Below are 20,255 nucleotides of genomic sequence, written 5' to 3'. Positions count from 1 at the left end.
GACTTATGAACCAAACATGGACTAAGTCGGATCGGTGCATGCAAAGCTGTTTTGATTCCGTTAGGTAGTAATTAACTGGTGGGTCCTCCCGCAATTAAGCAAGTGCATGCAGTGATGCAACTATCCACGAATAACACTTTGCAGGCTACAACAATCGCGTGACATTTCTGTTTTTTTTTTCTGTTGGGTGCATCTTAGAATTTTTACAGGGAACAACATCTTAATTTAAATTAATAATTTTGCAAAAAATGTTTTAATCATCAAGTCACGAATGGTTGCAAACCAAATAAAGGGCTATTTTGACATACTTCTGGATGATACAATGGCAACCAAACAACAATGACTTGCCAAAAAATTGATCATACCAAAATTTTGGTGCGACTAATTGAGGCATAAACCAAACAGTCCCTACCGGAGCAAAATGAGTGAAAGTTACGCAGATCGCAGGAAAAAATCGGGTACAGGGTAACTGATGGGCCGGCCCAGCACGCGAGCGGCACGACGGCGAAAAACTTGAGCGAGCGCTCGCTCCCTCTCGCTACGAGGGAGAAATAGACGAACCCGATTTACCCGAGCCGTTCCTCTCCGCTCGTCTTCCCGACAGTCGGTCCCTGGCCGCGAAATCTCAAAACCCTAGCCACGACGCTCTCCCCTCCCGACTTCCCCTCGCCGCTCCCAGACTCACTGCGGCGCAGCGTGACCCCCGGGCTCTGTTGGTACCACACGGGGTACCAGCAGAGGAGAGGGCTAGGGCGCCCTACCTGAAGCGGCAGCCATGGCGTCGTCTGTGCTGGAGGCCACGCGGGCGGCGCACGAGGACCTCGAGCGGTTGGAGCGCCTGGCGGTGCGCGAGCTCCAGCGCGACCCGGCCAACGCCCGCGACCGCCTCTTCCAGTCCCACCGCGTCCGTCACATGCTCGATCTCGTCGTCTCCACGTCCGACAAGCTGGTAAGCTCCTCCTCCTCCTGTCTATCTAGGGTTTCGTGCCTGATTTTAGTGGCTGTAGCTTTCGTACAATGCTTGTCTGCCGTGGCCAGAGCTTGGCCGTGTCGCATCTCTGCTTTCTGTTGGTTAGGATTGGTTTTGTTCCATGTCATTTGCGACATCTTGAATTGAGATGCCTAGGGTTGCCTGTGTGTTAGCTCCACCTGTTATGGTTTGGCGTTGGTCGACCCGTGCTAATTCTGGGGAATTCCGAACTCTAGCTAGATAAATTGATTTCTCGGCCTTATTTTTATAATATACGGGCGAGGGTAGATAAACTCATTGGATTATCTTAGGACTTCTATTTTCGTGCTTCTATTTCCCCGTTTTTGTTGTTTTGGGAATCGTCTGTTTTTCTTTCTAATGCGATTTTTGCTAATATGACTAATTAGGTGGAAATCTATGAAGACAAGGACGGTGCTAGGAAGGATGAGATCTCCACCCATCTTACCGCGCCGGTGCAAAGTGACATCTTCCCCAAGTACTATGAAAGGCTGAAAGAGGTAAATAATCAACTCTAGCTTGTCTGACTCTGCCCAAGAATCACTTAAGCACGCCATGGAATCAGACAGTTAAAAGTGGCAAAATGCTAGCCAGGCGGTGGATGCTGCAGTTCATGCACTGACAAAAGCATTCCATGCTATCGTTGTTTAGTTGGTACTCCCTCCGTTCCATATTAAGTGTCTCTAATTTAGTACACGGAGGGTGTAGTTCTTTTCAATAATTTGATCTCGGACCCTCGCACCAAAATTTGGATGATAGGAAACCAAATTATTCAGTGACTATCTAGATTTTCTTGACGACATGACAACCCTCAGAAAGCCAAATAATAAGATTAGAACATGTTTTCTAGCAATCCTACTTGGAAATTACACTACATACACACTGGTGAATTTTCCGGTTATGTTATCCTGCACTTCATCTCAACCATGACCATCTGGTTGACACACGTGAGGCAGATCAGAACTGAGTGTTATCGGAAAACTTGAACTTATACTGTTTCTTCAGTGGTGATTAATCTTTCATTTACAGTTTGTTGCATGCTTGCAGATTCGTGATTACCATAGACGGAATCACTCTGCCCGTTTCGTCAGTGAAACTGATGATTATGAGGAGCTACTGAAGGAGGAACCAGCTATTGAATTCACTGGCGAGGTACTGTCCAGTATAATTTTCACTTAGATAATCCTGGTTGCGATGATTTGCGCACTGTTTTATCCTAAGCCATGTTGTGGTTGATCTGATTTTCTTTACTTGATTATCCTAAGCCATGTTTACTTGATTTTCTTTACTTACCTATGTTTATATATTCCTTTTTTGAGAAGTGAAATTCATGGCAACCTCATCTGGACGCCTTTTTCTAAATTGTCTAGCACTGCTTCGTTCTGCCATACTTAGCTGATTATTAAGTGCCAACGTTGGTGTAAATCATCCATAAAGTCTCTGCTAAGAACTACTTAGCTGATTATATTAAGTGGCAAAGTTGGGGTAAATCATCAATAATGTCTGCTAAGAACATTTTAGCGTCAAGTAGCAGCCTTGTTTTCCATTTTACTGCAGCAGTCTTGAACTCGAGGGTATCTCTATTGTGATACGTGTATTTTAATTTCTGCAGGGTTATTTGATTCCTCTTGTAGGATCACGGTGCTATGCATGGTAAGATTTAGGTTAATGACAAGATACTAGATGGAGCTTGATAACTTGAGAACCAATTACTGCTCATTTATTGTTACTGTTTGCATTATCATGTAGTTCTAATCCACATTGCACGTTCATCCCGTTGGTGTTTTTTATATTTATATGCTGTTCTAATCGCAGTCACTTTTAAGTTTGCTAATGTTCTTGCGCTGTGTTTTGATAGGAAGCATTTGGCCGGTACTTGGACCTACATGAGCTCTACAACGAGTTCATAAATTCCAAGTTTGGATCACTAATGGAATACTCAGCATATGTTGGCACTTTTGCTCAGACTGAAAAAATCGCACATAATCTAAAAGCTACCAGGTATGTTATCAGCATTTTCTCTAAGACCAATAACATATCTCCTGGCGCGAGCTTATCTCAAAATTCTACATCCATCTTAGATATATTTCCCTTGATTTCATCTTGTGTTGGTTAGAACTAGAATGGCCAATTCCCGACCAAATGGAACCCCGAAAGGCATACCTTCCCAGCCAATCCAGTTTTATTGGTATTCGGTATGGTAGCAACAAAATAATCACGTGATGGATGCTATAAACTAAGGAAATGGAAATCCGAAAAATCTGTCGCATGCAGTAACAACCCCGTCGAATACCAGTGCCCATGATGAAAAGCTCATGACACAAAGTAACGTTAGCCCCATTCACCCAATTTCTAGGTTGTACTTGAGTCACCTACTGCCTCTTTCCATCCAAACCTCCTCCAAATTAACTTGCGCCAATGATGTTCCCCACACTGGACGGGATCACCCTTGTACCTCTAGCTCCAGCCAAGCCTACTACCTTCTTGCTGGATGCCACTCACGATGGAATTGCCACACCACTTCTTCATCCTGATGTGCTGAATACCAGATTGATAGGTTCTTATCAGGTCAGGATTAGTCATGTTAGGATTCCCCTTCCCTTTGCATGGAGCTGGAATCTCTAATATACAAGGAGATATAGGTTGTGCATGAATCTCAAGTTACCAACAAGTACTCCCTCCGTTCCTTTATATAAGGTGTATTTGTTTTTCAAAAGCCAAACGAGTGCATGTTTGACCGAGTTTTTAGAAAAATATATCAATATCCACAATATGAAATTTATATCATTTGATCCATCATGAAAAGTAGTTTCATATTTTATCTATTAGGTATTGAAGATGTTGTTATTTTATTCTATAATCTTGGTCAAACATTCAAATGGTTGACTTGCACGGAAATCGATACACATTATACTCCCTCTGTTCCTAAATCTAGTGCGCATAAGCTTTCTAGAGAAATTCCGCAATGTAGTGCGTATCTCTCGCGACGAGCGACTTTGGACAAAACTGCCCTCCCACCGAACAGCCAAAGCCCCACCCCACCGCATAGCTCCATCGTCTCTCTCTCCCCCTTGTCTCTTTCCTGTCGCCGCTTTTCCTGACCTCCCTGCTCACCTTGATCCACTCCGGCCTCCCACCTCCTGACCTCCCCAACGATCCCCGCCCGTCCGCATTCGCGCCGGCCATGACCGCATCCGGTGTCTCCGCAGCCGGCGTGTCCATGACCATGGCTGGCGTCTCCATGACCGTGGCTGGCGTCTCCGCGACCATGGCCTTCTCCGTGTCCACGATTAGCAACACCAAGATGCAAGGCCAGGCCGCCGACAAGACCGAGCCGCAACAACATGCTGCCGCTTCCTTCTCCAACTTCAAGTGCATGCTTGCGGTGGCCGGCGCTTTGATTTCCTTCTCCGAGTTCCAGTACGCGCGGGGGCTCAGCTTCAGCATACACATCCGAGACGAGAACTCCAACAAAAAAAATGAACTGCAGCAAGGAGAGAGAGGGCGCCTTCACTTCATCCGAAACGATCAGCTCCAGATCGTAGTCTAGCTCTCCGGCAAGACCGGTGTAATCTTCTTGGACATCTTCCCAGTTGATTTGGCTCTTTAAATCTAACTCTGCCATTGCTGGGTGAAGAACTAGAGAGAAATGCGATGGGGAGAGGAAAATGGCTGAGCGGTGTGGGTGGGGCAGGTCGCTAGCAGAGTGGCAGAGGCGACGTGCACATGGGCCAGAGACAGAGTTGGTGGAGGGTTATATTTGTCCAAAGTACAAGTGCCAGCACACACATTGGTATTAGAACTGAACAAAGCGCACAGTATATTTAGGAATGGAGGGAGTATTCTGGAACGGGAGTATTAGTTTTGTCCATTGTCCCTGAATTCCCTCTTTTCCACTGCAATCTGTTTATTAAACTAAGAATACCGTGTTCATTTAACATAACAGGTAATTACTAGAGTGGTGGGGTCGTAGTAAGATCTGTATTCAAGTATATGGGATTAACTAAAATTTACTATTAATATGTCTAACATTTGTTTGGTCAACCATATATTTTTGAAGTCCATACATTTCTGTAAAGATGATTTATCTTCCATTTTCTTCAATTTCGCAGGCCTTACAAAGAATATTTGGAGCATATTTTGGAATATCTGATGTCATTTCTGTATCGTACAGAACCGTTGCAAGATATTGAGAAGATTTTTACAAAGGTCAATCCTCTTGTGTACATTCAAGTATACTGTCTTTCTTCTGTGGTCTGTGCTCACACCTGCTTATGTGATGACATAGTGCATTACTTGAGACTTGTTATATATTCCCTCCGTCCATGAATATGTACGTTTGGCATTCAAATTTTGTCCACAAAAGAGTGTACTTCTATCTTCCCAATGCACTTTCAATAAAGTAGAAAAAGATGCTTCTCTCTCATCACACGGTAATCAAGACCAATAACATTCAACGCATGGTCTCCTCACTTTCTACATGCACTTAGCTCATTGGGGGTGGGGTAATTGAAGAGGAGAGAGATGGTGCCTTGCATCTTTCCAATGCATTTTCTAGTTCGCTTCATATTCTGTCCTAAAATTTCTATATGTACACTTATTCGTGGACGGAGGTAATACTTTTAAGCAGACCGTGGACGGAGGAATACTTTTAAGCAGATCTCACCCATTATCTATCACTGTTATGATTAATTGTAGCATTGCTGGTGGTGGGTTGAGAATACAAGTTTAACATAGAGCTAGAAAGAACCACTATCATCCACATATAGGTTTGCACTTCTATGATACAAGTTTAACATAGAGCTAGAAAGAACCACTATCATCCACATATAGGTTTGCACTTCTATGATACAAGTTTAACATAGAGCTAGAAAGAACCACTATCATCCACATATAGGTTTGCACTTCTATGATACAAGTTTAACATAGAGCTAGAAAGAACCACTATCATCCACATATAGGTTTGCACTTCTATGATACAAGTTTAACATAGAGCTAGAAAGAACCACTATCATCCACATATAGGTTTGCACTTCTATGATACAAGTTTAACATAGAGCTAGAAAGAACCACTATCATCCACATATAGGTTTGCACTTCTATGATACAAGTTTAACATAGAGCTAGAAAGAACCACTATCATCCACATATAGGTTCGCACTTCTATGATAACTGATAAGTGACAACTGACAAGCAAATAGTATCTATACTTGTGCAGTTGGAAAGTGAGTTTGAAGAACAGTGGACCAATGGCGAAGTTCCTGGATGGGAGAATAAGGGCACAGAGAAAGAATCTGTGTTGCAAGAGTCTGCAGTAGACCTTGATTACTACAGTACTGTTGAAGAGCTTGTAGAGCTTGGTCCGGAAAAGTTGAAGGAGGTTTGATCTTGTAACATAGTTCAGGTTCTATTTTACTTCGTACTTGAAATGGCCTTATGTAATAACATTTTTTTTCAGGCTTTAACTGCTCGTGGATTGAAGGGTGGCGGCACTGTTCAACAGCGTGCTGAGCGGCTTTTCTTGCTGAAGGTGACTACCAAAGGCTGTTGCTAATTTTATTGTTTTTATGGCTATTTATCAGTCCTAAATTTATTATCATTGGCCATACTTTTGCAGCATACACCCTTGGAAAAACTGGATCGTAAGCATTTTGCCAAAGGTGATGATTTGAAGAAGGAAATTGCTTTGACTGAAATGAAGATGAAGCGCTTATGTGAGATTCTCGATGAGGTCAGCTCTTATTCCTTTTATGTGTTGTGCAGTAACATGTGCAGTCAATTATCCATTTCAGCATGGGTCGGTTAGTAAGGTCATAATCACAGCTTGAGGAATGGCCTTGTGCTAGGATAGGCTAATATCCCTTGCAGATGCTCCCACCATGTAATGAGCCATCTTTTGGTTTATTTGTGCATAGGTTAGGAATGTAGGATGGTCGTGAATATAAGTACTGGGACCATTATATCCTAACTTACCCTAGAATCTCAACATTTATCAACCTATCTAAAAGTGATCCTCGGCATGATGTATATAGCAACTTAGCAAGTGAACAAAATGATTGAACAACATCTATAATGAAGACAATAGCAAAAGTTGCCATCGCCTGAGTCCTGCTGCCACCAATGCCATGATGCACCTTTTCTATCATGTTCCCCACGAAAGTGATCATTGGTGAACCAGAAGCTCCTAGATTTCAAATCAGTGTTTCCATGTGTATGGAATTCTAGCATGATCTACTTTTCGTGGTATAGTTTACAAAGTTCCCTTTTATCTTGGTAGGACTACGGGTCATCAGCATTGTTCACGACATGTTTTTTAATTTTTTATGTCTATCTTTTTTTTTGTGTGCAGGTCATTGTAAGAACAAAGGAAAACGCGGAGAAGAAGCTGACCTTGACCTATGAAGAAATGGAAGCAGAGCGGGAAGAGGTACTTAGTTTCTCCCTTAACTTCAACTTACTTACATTTTCTTCTGTCTGTTTATCTGAACTTCTATCTTCTGTGACTTCTTATAGGAAGAAGTGCAAGCTGATAGTGAAAGTGATGATGAAGACCAACAAATCTACAACCCCCTCAAGTTACCAATGGGCTGGGACGGGAAACCTATCCCTTATTGGCTCTATAAGCTTCACGGTCTTGGTCAGGTAACCGGCCTTATCTTATCGCTAACAGCTTAATTAGTCAGTATCATTTATCCATACTTTTTTTTGCCTTCAGTCTACGTCAATAGCTCATCTTGCTGTTTTGCTGAATATTTCCATGTCATTTTATTACATGTTCTTCCTACATGAATGTATAGATAGTCACCTAATGTTTGTGACCGCCAATTAATTGACTGATGGGCAGTGGCAACCTGTATAGGGCATGTACGGTTGTATACCACGACATGCTGCATGTAAGTTAACCTAGTTAGGCTAGTATGGCTTCATTGCCAAACTCTTGTCATGCCATACTTTCTTAGTCTTGTAACCCCACATTCAGTGGCACATTTCTAGCCAAACATTGCTCAAGAGATGGCCATCAATTTGTTAGCCACAATTTTGTGGCTTGCCACAGTTTGACACTGTTAGATGTGGCAATGTGTGGTAGCGAACCAAATGCGCCTATATTATTTATATCAACTACTTTTTTTTCAAGAAAACGCAAGAAGAGCTTGCATTTCATTGCTTTGGAAAGAAATGAAGTTTCGGTTACAATCCTCCTAGGAGGGAATTACAGTACCTGGAGGCATATCAGTGCACGTCCCATGTTTGCGGTAAAATGGCACGAAGCCCTAGGGCGTCGGCTCTGGCCCAGAGGGCGGCCTCGTCTTTGATCTTTGTGAGCAGGTCAGTCGTCGAGGGCCGGCCACTGTTGAAGACGCAGTTTCATCCATGGGACGAGGAGGGTCGCGGAGGCGAGGCCCTTGCGCATGGGCTTTGGGGTGTCCTGTCGCGCCGTGCGCCACCAGTCGTTGAGGGAAGTCTCGCTGTCGGGCGGGGCGCAGGAGAGTCTGAGCCAGTGCAGCACCTCGTGCCAGATCTGCCTGGCGAAGGGGCAGGCAAGGGTGAGGTGGTGCATGGTCTCGGGGGCCTGGTCGCAGAGGGGGCATCGTGCGGGGTGTTGCAGGCCACGGCGGGCGAGGCGGTCGGCCGTCCAACATCGGTCCAGGCGAGGACCGATCTCAACTACTTGATCTTGGATCAGCTTTGCTGGGTGTCAACTACTTATATATGTTCTGTAATTTGAGGAACTGTCAACCAACAAATAAAGGCTCACATTTTTATGATTTTATCTTTCTTTAATACTACTATCAATATGATGTTTGGAGCTACAGAATGGTATGTTTCCAAAAATGAATGCTAAATTTTAATGTTTGATAGCTTGCACATAGTTTCATCTAGTTATTGTGTTTTACTTGTTTTCAAATATTAGACTCGACTTGAACATCGATAGCATCATTTCTATTATATGCCCAGATATCAGCATCAAATTTGGTACTAGACTTCTAATGTTTTAACTATTTCTTGTCAGGAATTCAAGTGTGAAATATGTGGTAACCACAGTTACTGGGGGCGAAGGGCTTATGAGCGCCATTTCAAGGAGTGGCGCCATCAGCATGGGATGCGATGCCTTGGCATTCCTAATACTAAGAACTTCAATGAAATTACATCCATCAAGGTACACCTGCCGTTTTACTGTTGTCTTGTTTGTGTCCTGTCTTTAGGATAATGTTTGCAAAATATTCTTCTCGGGCTCAGGGTCGTGTACATTGTGAGCAAGTGCCTGTAACTTAGTTTTTTTAAACTGATAGTCATGCCTTTTGCTTGCTTCATATTTTCCAACTTCATAATGTTGGAATAAACAGTAATTTGAAGTTGAGTTTAACTTTCCTCAAGGATACATGAACACTATACCATGTTTAGGGTTTATGAAGCATCCCCCATGTTTGAATAATTTGTAAGCCATACTTTGGTTAGTCACATGGATAGAAGTCATGAAACCGAGATATTAATAGAGGGAGACCATGGTGTCCATTGTATTAATGTCTCGGACTAAGAGAGATAAATTATTGTCGAGTGTGGTCATAATTGCTGAAAGAAGTTAAATTAGGAAAAAAGGAGAAAATGTCATTAAATTTGACCCGTAAGTTGATCTGAATCATATTGAACATGTGCTGTGTCATGTACTGTTTCTGTTTGGTCGTCACGAAGTTGCTTTGACATCTCTGATTTGTATCTCCAGGAGGCGACGACACTCTGGGAGAGAATACAAGCAAAGCAAGGGCAGAACAAGTGGCGGCCAGACTTGGAAGAAGAGTATGAAGATAAGGATGGAAACATCTACAACAAAAAGACCTATACTGATCTGCAGCGCCAAGGCCTGATATAGAATTCTGGATGTGATTCTAGTGCTTTGAAGGAACGCGACGCTAAAATCGTTGGTCTACTGTTCTATTGATACCTGCTGAACTTGATGGTCGTTGTGACTTTTTATTAGATTACATTATATGTAGCCAGATGGCACCTCGGAGTTACAATTTCCTTCTTTGGGTTGCATTGCATATTATGCTTTACTGGTCAATCTTAGTCAGCGGTCTTTGTTTATTCGACCAAATCTCCTATCTCATTATGCTTACTTTATAGTGTCAACCTGGAGAAAGCAATCTTAGTCAGTGACAGTTTGATGCTTAAGCGCTCAGTGGGGTGGGCTGAAAGTTGTGTGCTGTTCGATCGAAGTATAAATCTGCATCGAAGTATGAATCTGCAAACTGAGGCAAACGGAAGCAAAGGCGGTTTAGTGTACCCATTTTCTCTCTCTAAGAAGCCTGGTAAAATCTTGAACCATGGCGTTTTGGTTGGTCTCAGCCTTTGAAGCTTGAAATCATTTGTATTACTCCCTTTGTCCATAATGTAAGAACGTTTTTTGAGCTAACATAGATTGAAAAATGTTCTTATATTATGGGATGGAGGGAGTACCTTATTTTCTAAAATAAGCTGAACCCCAGGCAGGTGTTTGAAAGTGGTTTTTGCATCATTTCAGCATTGTACAAAGCAAAAATGGCCACATGTCCATGTACATGAATTCTTTCACAAAAAATTTAGACCCTAGAGGTAAGAACCGGTCTTAAGGTTCGAGTAGTGGTTATGTCTCAGAAGGGACCCAAAAAAAAAATCTGAAACGATTGGTTGGTGCCAAAGAATGATGTAAACTATTTTAGTAATCTAAACGCTCTTATATTAGTTTACAGAGGGAGTGCGAGACAATAAATTTCAGTCATATGATATGCAGAATCAATGTTGCTCCAGTAAAAAAAAAGAATGAATTCTCATGTCTTCCAGTTTTGCAGGTTATCATTTCGAAAGTTTTCCTGCACCAATGATTTTTCCGTTTAAATTTGAAAATCATGAACTACAAAATCACTTTTAAAAACCAGGATAGGTTATGCTTAAAAATAAATTCACTGTTCAATATAAACAGTTTCATGGTTCAAATCAGACCAGGTAGTTCAGGAACAGCATTGGTATTTGCACAGCCCACTGAGGATGCACCATTTGCGCTTTTGCACATATCTCTGGACTACTTGTGAAGTTGTGATGCGTCCACAACAATCCAGCATCCTTACGAACAGCAATGTTTTACATTGTTTTGCAAAGTTGACACTGTAAGACAGATCAATTTTCTCCCACTTGCTGTCGCCTGTAGATCCTCCATCTCAGAAAAAAATAAGCAATTCTTATAATAAAAAAGGTTAGCAAACCGAAGAACGTAGAAATTGACACATCTGTTACACTGTTCTAGATCTTGAAACATTCCCAGATCAAACAATCTACTCCCGCTTAACCTTTGATCCCACTTGGCGACATGGATGCAGCAAGACATGGATGCATAGAAGCCAGCAGGGAAGATGGACAAGAAACAGATACAGATATGTGGCGCTACTCCATTCCCACAAGAACTCCATTGACGCCCAGAAATCTCCAAGGTCTACCGTCCAGGACCCCTTGGACAGCCCTTTCATAATCAACAATGCAGCTGGAGGGAAACCAAAGATGGCAAGAAGTATATTTGAAGCACACAATACTGTCCGTGGAAGGAAGCTCATACCAAGCTGTGCTTTCAGCGGTCGAGAAAACAGGCACATTGGGATCACAATCAACGCCCCAAGCTGAGCAGTAGCGAAATTTATTATCGACATAAGCCCCAGCCCTATTGAGATTGAAGTGATCATCGTGGCCTTCAGAAGTTTCCATTCAACACCAGCAGAGTATGGTGAACCAAACATGGCATATAGGACGATCAACGTCAAAATGGCGAGCACCACCCAGATCACTGAACTTTGTATTGGTGTACCATCGGGAATTTGACTGATATAGTACGGTAGTAGTGAAACAATCACTGCCCAAAGTTGGATAACAAGCAGAACTCTTGCAGCTTGAAGCCATTTCCATGATCCAACCTCGGTTGGGAGATTATCAGCACTGCCCTTTGTTTTACTGGCATCGATTGATTCTCCCTTTTTTCTACTGCCATCGGCAAGAGCAGCAGCAACTATTGGGAGGGGTGCCACAAGCAGTGCAAAAGGAATCATATAGACACCAACTGAAATAAACTTGCTCGGAGCTGTGAGGAAATATAGGAAAAATGATTGATGGAACTTCTCGAGCAGATTGTTCACAGAACGTACCACACCTTCAAGTAACCTGAACAAAAAGCAGCATGTCAAATGAATATCTGAACAAATCAGTATAAACTATGTTTCAATCATGCGCTGTATAAAATGTAGAGTAGGCATCTTTTGCTGAAAAATGAAAATAAACCTTTGGAATTGAACAGGCCTATTATAACAGCGTAAGGTTATCAGCAGGCCAAGTCTTAAGATCCATAGCTAATTGTTACAACTTCCAGGGTCTATAATTATCTTGTCTCTGATAATCAAGAACATTAACCTTATATATTTCCTCTTACTAAGCTATTCAACACATGTCAATAATCACAAGACGTTTGAAATATTTCATAGCAATGCATCCTGAAGTAACCCGGTAAGAACTGACCTTCCACCCCTTACAAGAAATGACGATTTGGCATTCTCATTTCTGATATAAAATGTTGGTGAAAATTCTAAAGAAACGGCATCAACTTGATAGTCACGGAACGCACCATGAGATCCAGTGGGCACTCCAAGAGCCTGCTTTAACAAAAACCCAACAAGAAGTGATTAGGTTCAGTTGAAAAGCTAGTGTTGTTTAAGATAGAATGGAAAATACCCAGTCCAATTACCTGATTATAAATAGAGCTAGCAAGGTTGGCAGTCCCCTCCACATAATCAGAGGCAGTAATATCAAGCTTCCAGTCAGGATTTATTTTTCTCAATATACTCCCAAGAGTATGAATCACTTCAGCAATAGCCCTAAGCCATGCAGAACTTAACAACGAACTAATTGTCTCAATGTTCACACGAAAACCTTGTCTATGAACAGCTAGATAGTGCACCACATTCAGAAGGTCCAAGTTTGGCATTTGGCCATTAGATGCCTCCGCGTACATTGTAACACTATCTCTATCACCATAGTTCCTAGTTTCCCCAACTTTAAATATGAGAGCAGCAGCCATCGTTCCAGCACGTTTGAAATCCGTAAATTCAGCCTTTTCTGCAATACCATCAGGTTCATGTTTAACACCACCCACAAACATAGGGTTATGGTACTGATTTAACCATGCAGAGACTGCGGTGTACTCCCCAAATTGCGAGTCTGCAGATAACCACACAATATCCTTTGACAGCCATGCAGCTCGACTTAAGAGGGAGAAGACAGAGAAACCAAGTGCGAGTGATAATACTTCATTTGCCTGAACTTTCTGAGGATTGTAAGGAGTAACCAATACTATAGCTTCTTTTCCATCACCCCTAGGAGCTCGTATAATGCCAATTGTATTAGTTCCAGAGTTGGAATAGGTGCCATTGGGTCGAACTGCCAAATCGTTTGTCATGGAAGTAAAGAACTTCAGAGGATGAAAATGCTTGCTATGAGGGAGGAATTCGTGGTAACACACTTCTGCACCCAGATCTTTCATTTGTTGCACTATGAATTTTGACATTTCCCTGTGACATTTGTAATAAAACTGTACATTAAAGCAGACACAGGTAAGAACTATGAATTAAAGCAGACACAGGCATGTCGCTGAAAATGCTTGCTATGAGGGAGGAATTCGCGGTAACACACTTTTGCACCCAGATCTTTCATTTGTTGCACTAGGAATTTTGGCATTTCCCCGCGACATTTGTAATAAAACTGTACATTAAAGCAGAGACAGGAAAGAACTACTCCCTCCGTCCGGAATTAACTGTCGCTGAAATGAGTGAAACGCGTCTAGATACACTCATTTCAGCGACAGTTAATTCTGGACGGAGGTTGTACTATTTACTCTTGACAATCTAGTATGACACCCTTCACTTGCGTTATATCACCATCTGAAATTGGCATGTCTTTAACTTCAGTTTAACTAACATATGGACAAAATTGATTCTTTGTGTATGTTTACAAGCATTACTCTTCGAATTTAGAATTCCATGGATACCATGCGTATGTTTATTAATAAAATTACTATATATTGTTGGAATAACCATCACAGATTTCATCATGACAAACGCTTTAATGGCAGGCTTGAAATATTGAACATTACACATCTATCCATACATTTGTACAAACAAGGATGCAGATTCAGCATAATAAAAATAAGGATGAACCCACTGTTGTCAGAAAAGGAAGTTGAACATAGAACAAGGGATTTAGATAGAATAACCTACATTCCTCCTCTTGATTCCCCAGCTGCAGCTTCAATTCCTTTGATAAACTTGTTAGCTTCCGTGACATCCTCGCTGGAGAACAATGGATTTGCAGAGCCTACATGCAAAGGTTCCAAATCAACATTATGTTCCGTCTTTGAACGGCCATATGCTGCTTGCGTTACATGAACATATGAACTGATAAATTGCCACTAGCACGATAAGATGAATACTTGACGCGGTGGATATGGATGGTTTGCCTTCACTATTGAATCATAACCATGGGAAGCCACTCGGGTATATCATACTCAACCCTTAATTTTGCTAAGGTACCGATCGCTCCACTACAAATTTATTGTACAGGGGATCTGAATAACCACGGTGAAAAAGAAGATTGCGTACCAGGTATAAGAGCGTTCTCCGAGAGGTATGTGTTCTTTGCAAGCGATGGGAGGAAGAGGAGTGCCATAATGCCCGCGGAACAGCACAAGGCGCTGGCGACAAAATGGCGAAGAACTTTGTCAGTGGAACAAGAAAAAGGAAATGACTGAGCATGGTGCTAAATAGGGAGAGATGGGGAGCAGACCTGAAGAGTATGTGGTGAGAAGCGAGGAATATGCCAAGGCGAACGATGAGCCGCGGCTTCGGCTGCTTATCTTCCTTAGCTGACGGCTCCATGGCTGCAATTTGGTCTAGGTCTTCAGGTGGGCGTGCAGATCCTTACCGAATCTCGGCCGGCGGGGCACGATCTCCCATCGACTGACGCAGTGGCGGCCCTTGGTTTCGTCTTAGAAGAGGAAAGGTGGGGTTGGGGTGGCGAGTGGTGGGGGAAGGGCCAGCAGGAGTCAGTAGCGCTAGCCGCCGCGCCCAGCGCGGCAGAAGCGATGCGGCTCCAGGCGAGGAGGTCAACGAGGAAGGTTCTCCGAGAAGGCGCGCCGTATAGCCGGGGGTGGAGCAGAAGCTGCGGAGCAAGTCGAGGAGGCAAAGCCGAAGAGCGAGCGCGCGCGCTGCTGCTGCTCGGAAGGGGACGACGGCGAGTGGTCGGTCTCAGTGAGGACGATGGGAGATCGCGGCGTGGGGTTGAAGAAGGCCAGACAGGACCTTGGAATCTCTTGGATATTTGGACTATACATGATTCCTCAGGCCCAGTTTATTTTTTGAGAGAGAATCGGGCCCAAATGTTATGTCATTTCGATCAATCGCATGGGAGGGCCAAAAGCCCAAAATCACTGTTTTGATTTTGTGTTTTTAGCATGGAATTACTCATGTTAAAAAAAAACATTGCTTTTGACATTGTAACATTGAGTTTAGCATAAAATGACTCTGGTTTAAAGTTTTGCACGGTCTGACCCTTTAGTCTACCACCATACACAGCGATGGTAAAGCTAACAGGCTACCACCCGGTAGACGCTGGTCTAGACCCGTTGATTGTGCCTATGTGGCAAAGGAGTACCACCACTAACCTCGGTAGTAGGCCACTAACCCTACCATCTGATCCTGCGCCGGTAGACCCCCAAAGGGGTAACTAGCCCGCGGGGCCGTGAGTGGGCCATACAGCCCACACCCGCAGATTTCTTTTGCATTCGACATCTGCAAAAATCATCAGAACTTTCTCCACAGTGGGATAACCTCTAGCGGGCTTCTTCCCCCTGTCATCATCGTCCTGATCCTTGTCATTTGAAGGGTCTTCTGTCGCAGCTTGCTTTAGCAATCTGCACTCTCGAGTGGTGTGCTTTGGCAAAATCAGGTTGCCATCTTCATCTTTCTTTGTGTGAACTTGACAGGGCTGATCAAGTATGTCACTCTCTGAGTGTTTCTTCTTCTTGGAAGCCCATTCCTTCTTTTGCTTCGATAGACCCATGCCTTTCCCCTATCCAGCCAGGGCCGCTGCTTCGACATTGCCGGTCGCGTCGGCCTTACGCTTCTGCTTTCGACTGAAGTTGTTACCAAGCTAATTGGGCTCTCCAGCCTTCCCCTTGCCGCTTCTCATTTAGTCTTCTTTGCCATTTGTATACCGACTGGCTATCTACATCACTCGGCTCAGAGCTGGAGTGTTCGTTCGGTCAAACTTCAGGATGAGCTCCCGGTACTTGATACCTGCCTTGAAAGCACAGATTGCTTGGTGCTCACTAACATTCTCCATTGTGTTGTGCAAAGTGGTCCATCGCTGGATGTACTCTCGGAGAGTCTCGTTGTTCCTCTGCACACAGTGTTGCAGCTCTGCCAGTCCACCCGACTGTTTGTACGTGCCTTCAAAGCTTTTCACGAACACTCGGGCCAGGTCATAGTAAATGCTGCCAGGAGGTAGCTGGTTGAGCCAGGCTCTTGTGAACCCTTCGAGCATCAAAGGCAAATGCTTCATAGCCACATTATGGTTGCCGCCACCAATCTGGACGGTCACTCGGTAATCTTCCAACCAAGTTTCTGACTTTGATTCACCGATGAACTTGCTGATCCCAGTCGCCAACCTGAAGTTGGCCGGAATGTCTGTGGCATGCATGTACCGGCTGAAGCACTCGAGATCATAGGAAGTGGATCCACTCGGGTGATCTCTGTCTAAGTTGTCTTCGTGGGTTCGACCCAATGTTTTAAATAGCGGGCTAAGGTGTTTAGCGGCGCCTTCTTCAGGCAGCTAAGGAAGCTATAGCGGCGCTAAGCCATGTTTAGCATTTTTTTTCTAAAATCATGAAAATATCAGAAAACAATCACCCAATTACACAAGAAATCATTGCTGGCACTGAGACAAGTTTGTCTTCCTGGCCGGGAGCAGCAACAGCCCGGAGCAGCCACATCGACCCTCCTTCCTCACGGACGGGGCGTCAAGAGCAATAGCCCAGGGTGACCTGGAGCACCAGCTGAGGCTCGCCGGGGGCAGCAGCCGAGAGCAGATGCCGCCACCTCCGCTCGTGCAAGACGCCGGTGTTGCCGGGAGCTTCATCCTGAAGGAATCAGGCTGCCGTTCGTAGCCGCTACAACATGATAACCCACAAGTATAGGGGATCGTAATAGTTTTTGATGGTGGAGTATTCAACCCAAATTTATTTAATCACACAAGGGGAGCCAAAGAATATTTGTAAGTATCAGCAGCTGAGTTGTCAATTCAACCACACATAGAGATTAAATATCTGTAGCATAGTGATCAGTAGCACAGTAATATGATAGTTTTGATAGCAGTGGTAACAGTAGCAATGGTAATGGTAACATCAGTAGCAGTTTTGTAGTAGTTGTAACAGTAGCAATAGCAATAGTAACGCAGCAAGAACAATATGTGAAAAACTCATAGGCATTGGATCGGTGAATTCGTTGGATGATATTCATCATATAACAGTCATAACCTAGGGCGACACGGAACTAGCTCCAGTTCATAAATATAATGTAGGCATATATTTCGTAAATAGTCATACATGCTTATGAAAAAGAACTTGCATGACATGTTTTGTCCTACCCTCCCGTGGCAGTGGGTGAGGGATTCCTGGACTAAGGGGTCCTCGGGCGTTCGACCTATTAGACATGGGTCGGACTGATGGGTTGTGAAGATACAAAGACCGGAGACTTTACCCGTGTCCGGATGAGACTCTCCTTGGCGTGGAAGGCAAGCTTGGCGTCTAAATATGAAGATTCCTTTCTCTGTAACCGACCTAATGTAACCCTAGATCCCTCCGGTGTCTATATAAACCGGAGGGCTAGGTCCGTAGACAGATATATCCTCATAATCATAGTCAGACATGCTAGACTTTTAGGGTTTAGCCATTACGATCTCGTGGTAGATCAACTCTTGTAATACTCATATTCATCAAGATCAATCAAGCAGGAAGTAGGGTATTACCTCCATAGAGAGGGCCCGAACCTGGGTAAACATTGTGTTCCCTGTCTCATGTTACCATCGACCTTAGACGCATAGTTCGGGACCCCCTACCCGAGCTCCGCCGGTTTTGACACCGACATTGGTGCTTTCATTGAGAGTTCCACTGTGCCGTCGTCAAAAGGTTTGATGGCTCCTTCGATCATCTACAACAACGCTGTCCAAGGAGAAGTCTTCCTTCCCGGACAAATCTTCGTATTCGGCGGCTTCACACTGCGGGCCAACTCGTTTGGCCAGCTGGAGCCGATCGGAAGCTACGCCCCTGGACATCATGTCAGATTTGGAAGCTTGAACTACGTCGCGGATATCCGCGGAGACTTGATCTTCGACGGATTCGAGACCACGGCAGCCGCTCCCTGCCACCACGATGAACATGACGTAAATCTGTCATCGGACCATACCCAAGAGATAGTACCCGTAGCTTCTCTGGCCTTAGATTCGGAGCAGATCACGCCATCCAAGGACGGGAAGCTCAACCCCACCGCGGAAGCCGCAGACTCAGCGGCATTGGAGCCGCACACATACCTAACTTCAAGTGACATCTGTGTCACCAGAACCATGGACTCGTCTCTGGCTACAGGTTCCGAACCTTGCGCGTCCGCGTACGTTGAGCTTGATCGGTCACCGATCGTCGAATTCAGCTCCGCAGACATCTTCCGGCACTCGCCTTTGGGCAACGTGTTAAACTCGTTAAGAGCACTATCCTTAGCAGGGGGCTCACATCCGAATTGTATCCGGTTCGAACCGGAGGCTGATGATGGAGAATTTCGCTTCCCACCCACCGCCCACTTCATAGCCACTGTCGAAGACTTAACTGACATGCTAGATTACGGCTCCGATGACATCGGTGGTATGGATGACAATGCCGGAGAAGAAGAGTCCCAAAACCTACCGGACGCTGGACGGCCACTTCCTCGTATGATGTATACATGGTGGATGCACCAAAAGAGAATAGCGGCGATGACAAGGAAGATCCAGTTGAGGATAAACCTCCCGAGATACAATCAAAGCGCTGGCGTCAGCGGCGCCGCTCTAAGTCACGCCGCAGCAAAGACAACAACACTGGCACATGAGAAGATAACACTCTAGAAGGTGCCGAAGACCACGAAGACCCCGTTGAGGCAACTGCCGAACAAAACGAACGGGAAGACATGCAAGTTAGCCCTGATGAACATGCCACACAACAATACTCGGAGGACAGTAATTATCTTCTGCTCTCCGAGGATGAGGCGAGCCTTGGCACTGAGGATTTCATCGTGCCCGAGGAACCTCTCGAGCAGGAGCGCTTCAAGCGCCAGCTAATAGCCACTGCAAGGAGCCTGAAAAAGAACCAACAACAACTTCTAGCTGATCAAGACCTGCTCAACGACAGATGGACTAACGTCCTGGAAGCCGAGGAATATGACCTCAAGCGACCACTCAAAAGTTACCCGAAGCGCAAGTTACTACCTCAATTCGATGACGAGGTGCTGGAGCCCATGCCATCAGCACACAATGCGGCTGACCGACCACCACGTGGCCGGGACAAAGCAGCAACACAAGCCGCACACCAGCCCGCCTTACCTCGCCGTAAAGGTAGAGACAAAACTGCTCAGGGATACATGTATGATCTCCGGCAGAGCCTGAAGAATAAAACAAGTCTGGCCAGATCGATCTACGGATCACGGGGGCGTGCCTCGACGCGCGAGGACGGCTATCAAGCCGAGCATGGCAAGTACAATTACGTCTGAGCCGTAAGCCGTAGACGGACTCCATCCAAACTACGTCACGAACTGGCCCGATATAGAGGCGCCACACACCCTCTCTGCTTCACTGATGAAGTCATGGAACATGAATTCCCGGAAGGGTTCAAACCCGTGAATATCGAATCATATGATGGAACCACAGACCCCGCGGTATGGATCGAAGACTTCATTCTCCATATTCATATGGCCCGTGGCGATGACCTTCATGCCATTAAATACCTCTCCCTAAAACTCAAAGGGCCAGCCCGGCACTGGCTGAACAGCCTGCCCAAAAATTCCATCGACAGCTGGGAGGACTTGGAAGAAGCCTTCCTGGACAACTTCCAAGGTACATATGTTTGACCTCCGGATGCTGGTGACTTAATCCATATAGTTCAATAGCCCGGAGAGTCAGC

The 20,255-nt window shown here is 44.6% G+C and overlaps 2 protein-coding genes across 3 annotated transcripts; one reads left to right on the top strand and one right to left on the bottom strand.

Moving 5' to 3' along the window:
• The first annotated feature begins 566 nt into the window (after positions 1 to 566).
• LOC125544539 (splicing factor SF3a60 homolog) lies at positions 567 to 10,072 on the top strand. The gene is made up of 12 exons (XM_048708267.1): positions 567 to 949; positions 1,378 to 1,488; positions 2,036 to 2,140; positions 2,847 to 2,989; positions 5,101 to 5,197; positions 6,207 to 6,368; positions 6,447 to 6,518; positions 6,606 to 6,719; positions 7,338 to 7,415; positions 7,502 to 7,630; positions 9,000 to 9,146; positions 9,711 to 10,072. Exons 1-12 carry the CDS (start codon positions 776 to 778, stop codon positions 9,855 to 9,857), a joined length of 1,479 nt encoding a protein of 492 aa, XP_048564224.1. The 5' UTR covers positions 567 to 775; the 3' UTR covers positions 9,858 to 10,072.
• Positions 10,073 to 11,060: 988 nt separating this feature from the next.
• LOC125544538 (glycosylphosphatidylinositol anchor attachment 1 protein) lies at positions 11,061 to 15,367 on the bottom strand. 2 transcript variants are annotated; one of them, XM_048708264.1, is made up of 6 exons: positions 14,840 to 15,367; positions 14,656 to 14,747; positions 14,275 to 14,371; positions 12,747 to 13,569; positions 12,521 to 12,654; positions 11,061 to 12,169 (listed from the first exon to the last, which is right to left on the bottom strand). In XM_048708264.1, the coding sequence occupies exons 1-6, from the start codon at positions 14,929 to 14,931 to the stop codon at positions 11,296 to 11,298; spliced, it is 2,112 nt and encodes a 703-aa protein (XP_048564221.1). In that variant the 5' UTR covers positions 14,932 to 15,367; the 3' UTR covers positions 11,061 to 11,295. The 2 variants fall into 2 exon arrangements, with proteins under 2 accessions (XP_048564221.1, XP_048564223.1); XM_048708266.1 differs by lacking the exons at positions 14,656 to 14,747; positions 14,840 to 15,367 and having other exon boundaries at positions 12,747 to 13,589.
• Positions 15,368 to 20,255: the final 4,888 nt, after the last annotated feature.

Source organism: Triticum urartu, chromosome 3 (genome assembly GCF_003073215.2).
Source record: "Triticum urartu cultivar G1812 chromosome 3, Tu2.1, whole genome shotgun sequence".
Taxonomy (NCBI): domain Eukaryota; kingdom Viridiplantae; phylum Streptophyta; class Magnoliopsida; order Poales; family Poaceae; genus Triticum; species Triticum urartu.
This window is presented reverse-complemented; position numbering and strand designations above follow the sequence as displayed.

Excerpts from the sequence above, each read along its gene's own strand:
- LOC125544539 (XM_048708267.1), top strand. The coding sequence starts at position 776 with ATGGCGTCGTCTGTGCTGGAGGCCACGCGGGCGGCGCACGAGGACCTC. Across the intron at positions 6,369-6,446 it reads GTCCGGAAAAGTTGAAGGAG|GCTTTAACTGCTCGTGGATT; the intron begins GTTTGATCTTGT and ends ATTTTTTTTCAG. Across the intron at positions 7,416-7,501 it reads TGGAAGCAGAGCGGGAAGAG|GAAGAAGTGCAAGCTGATAG; the intron begins GTACTTAGTTTC and ends GACTTCTTATAG.
- LOC125544538 (XM_048708264.1), bottom strand. The coding sequence starts at position 14,931 with ATGGAGCCGTCAGCTAAGGAAGATAAGCAGCCGAAGCCGCGGCTCATC. Across the intron at positions 14,372-14,655 it reads GGAGAACGCTCTTATACCTG|GCTCTGCAAATCCATTGTTC; the intron begins GTACGCAATCTT and ends CTTTGCATGTAG. Across the intron at positions 12,655-12,746 it reads CTAGCTCTATTTATAATCAG|GCTCTTGGAGTGCCCACTGG; the intron begins GTAATTGGACTG and ends TTGTTAAAGCAG.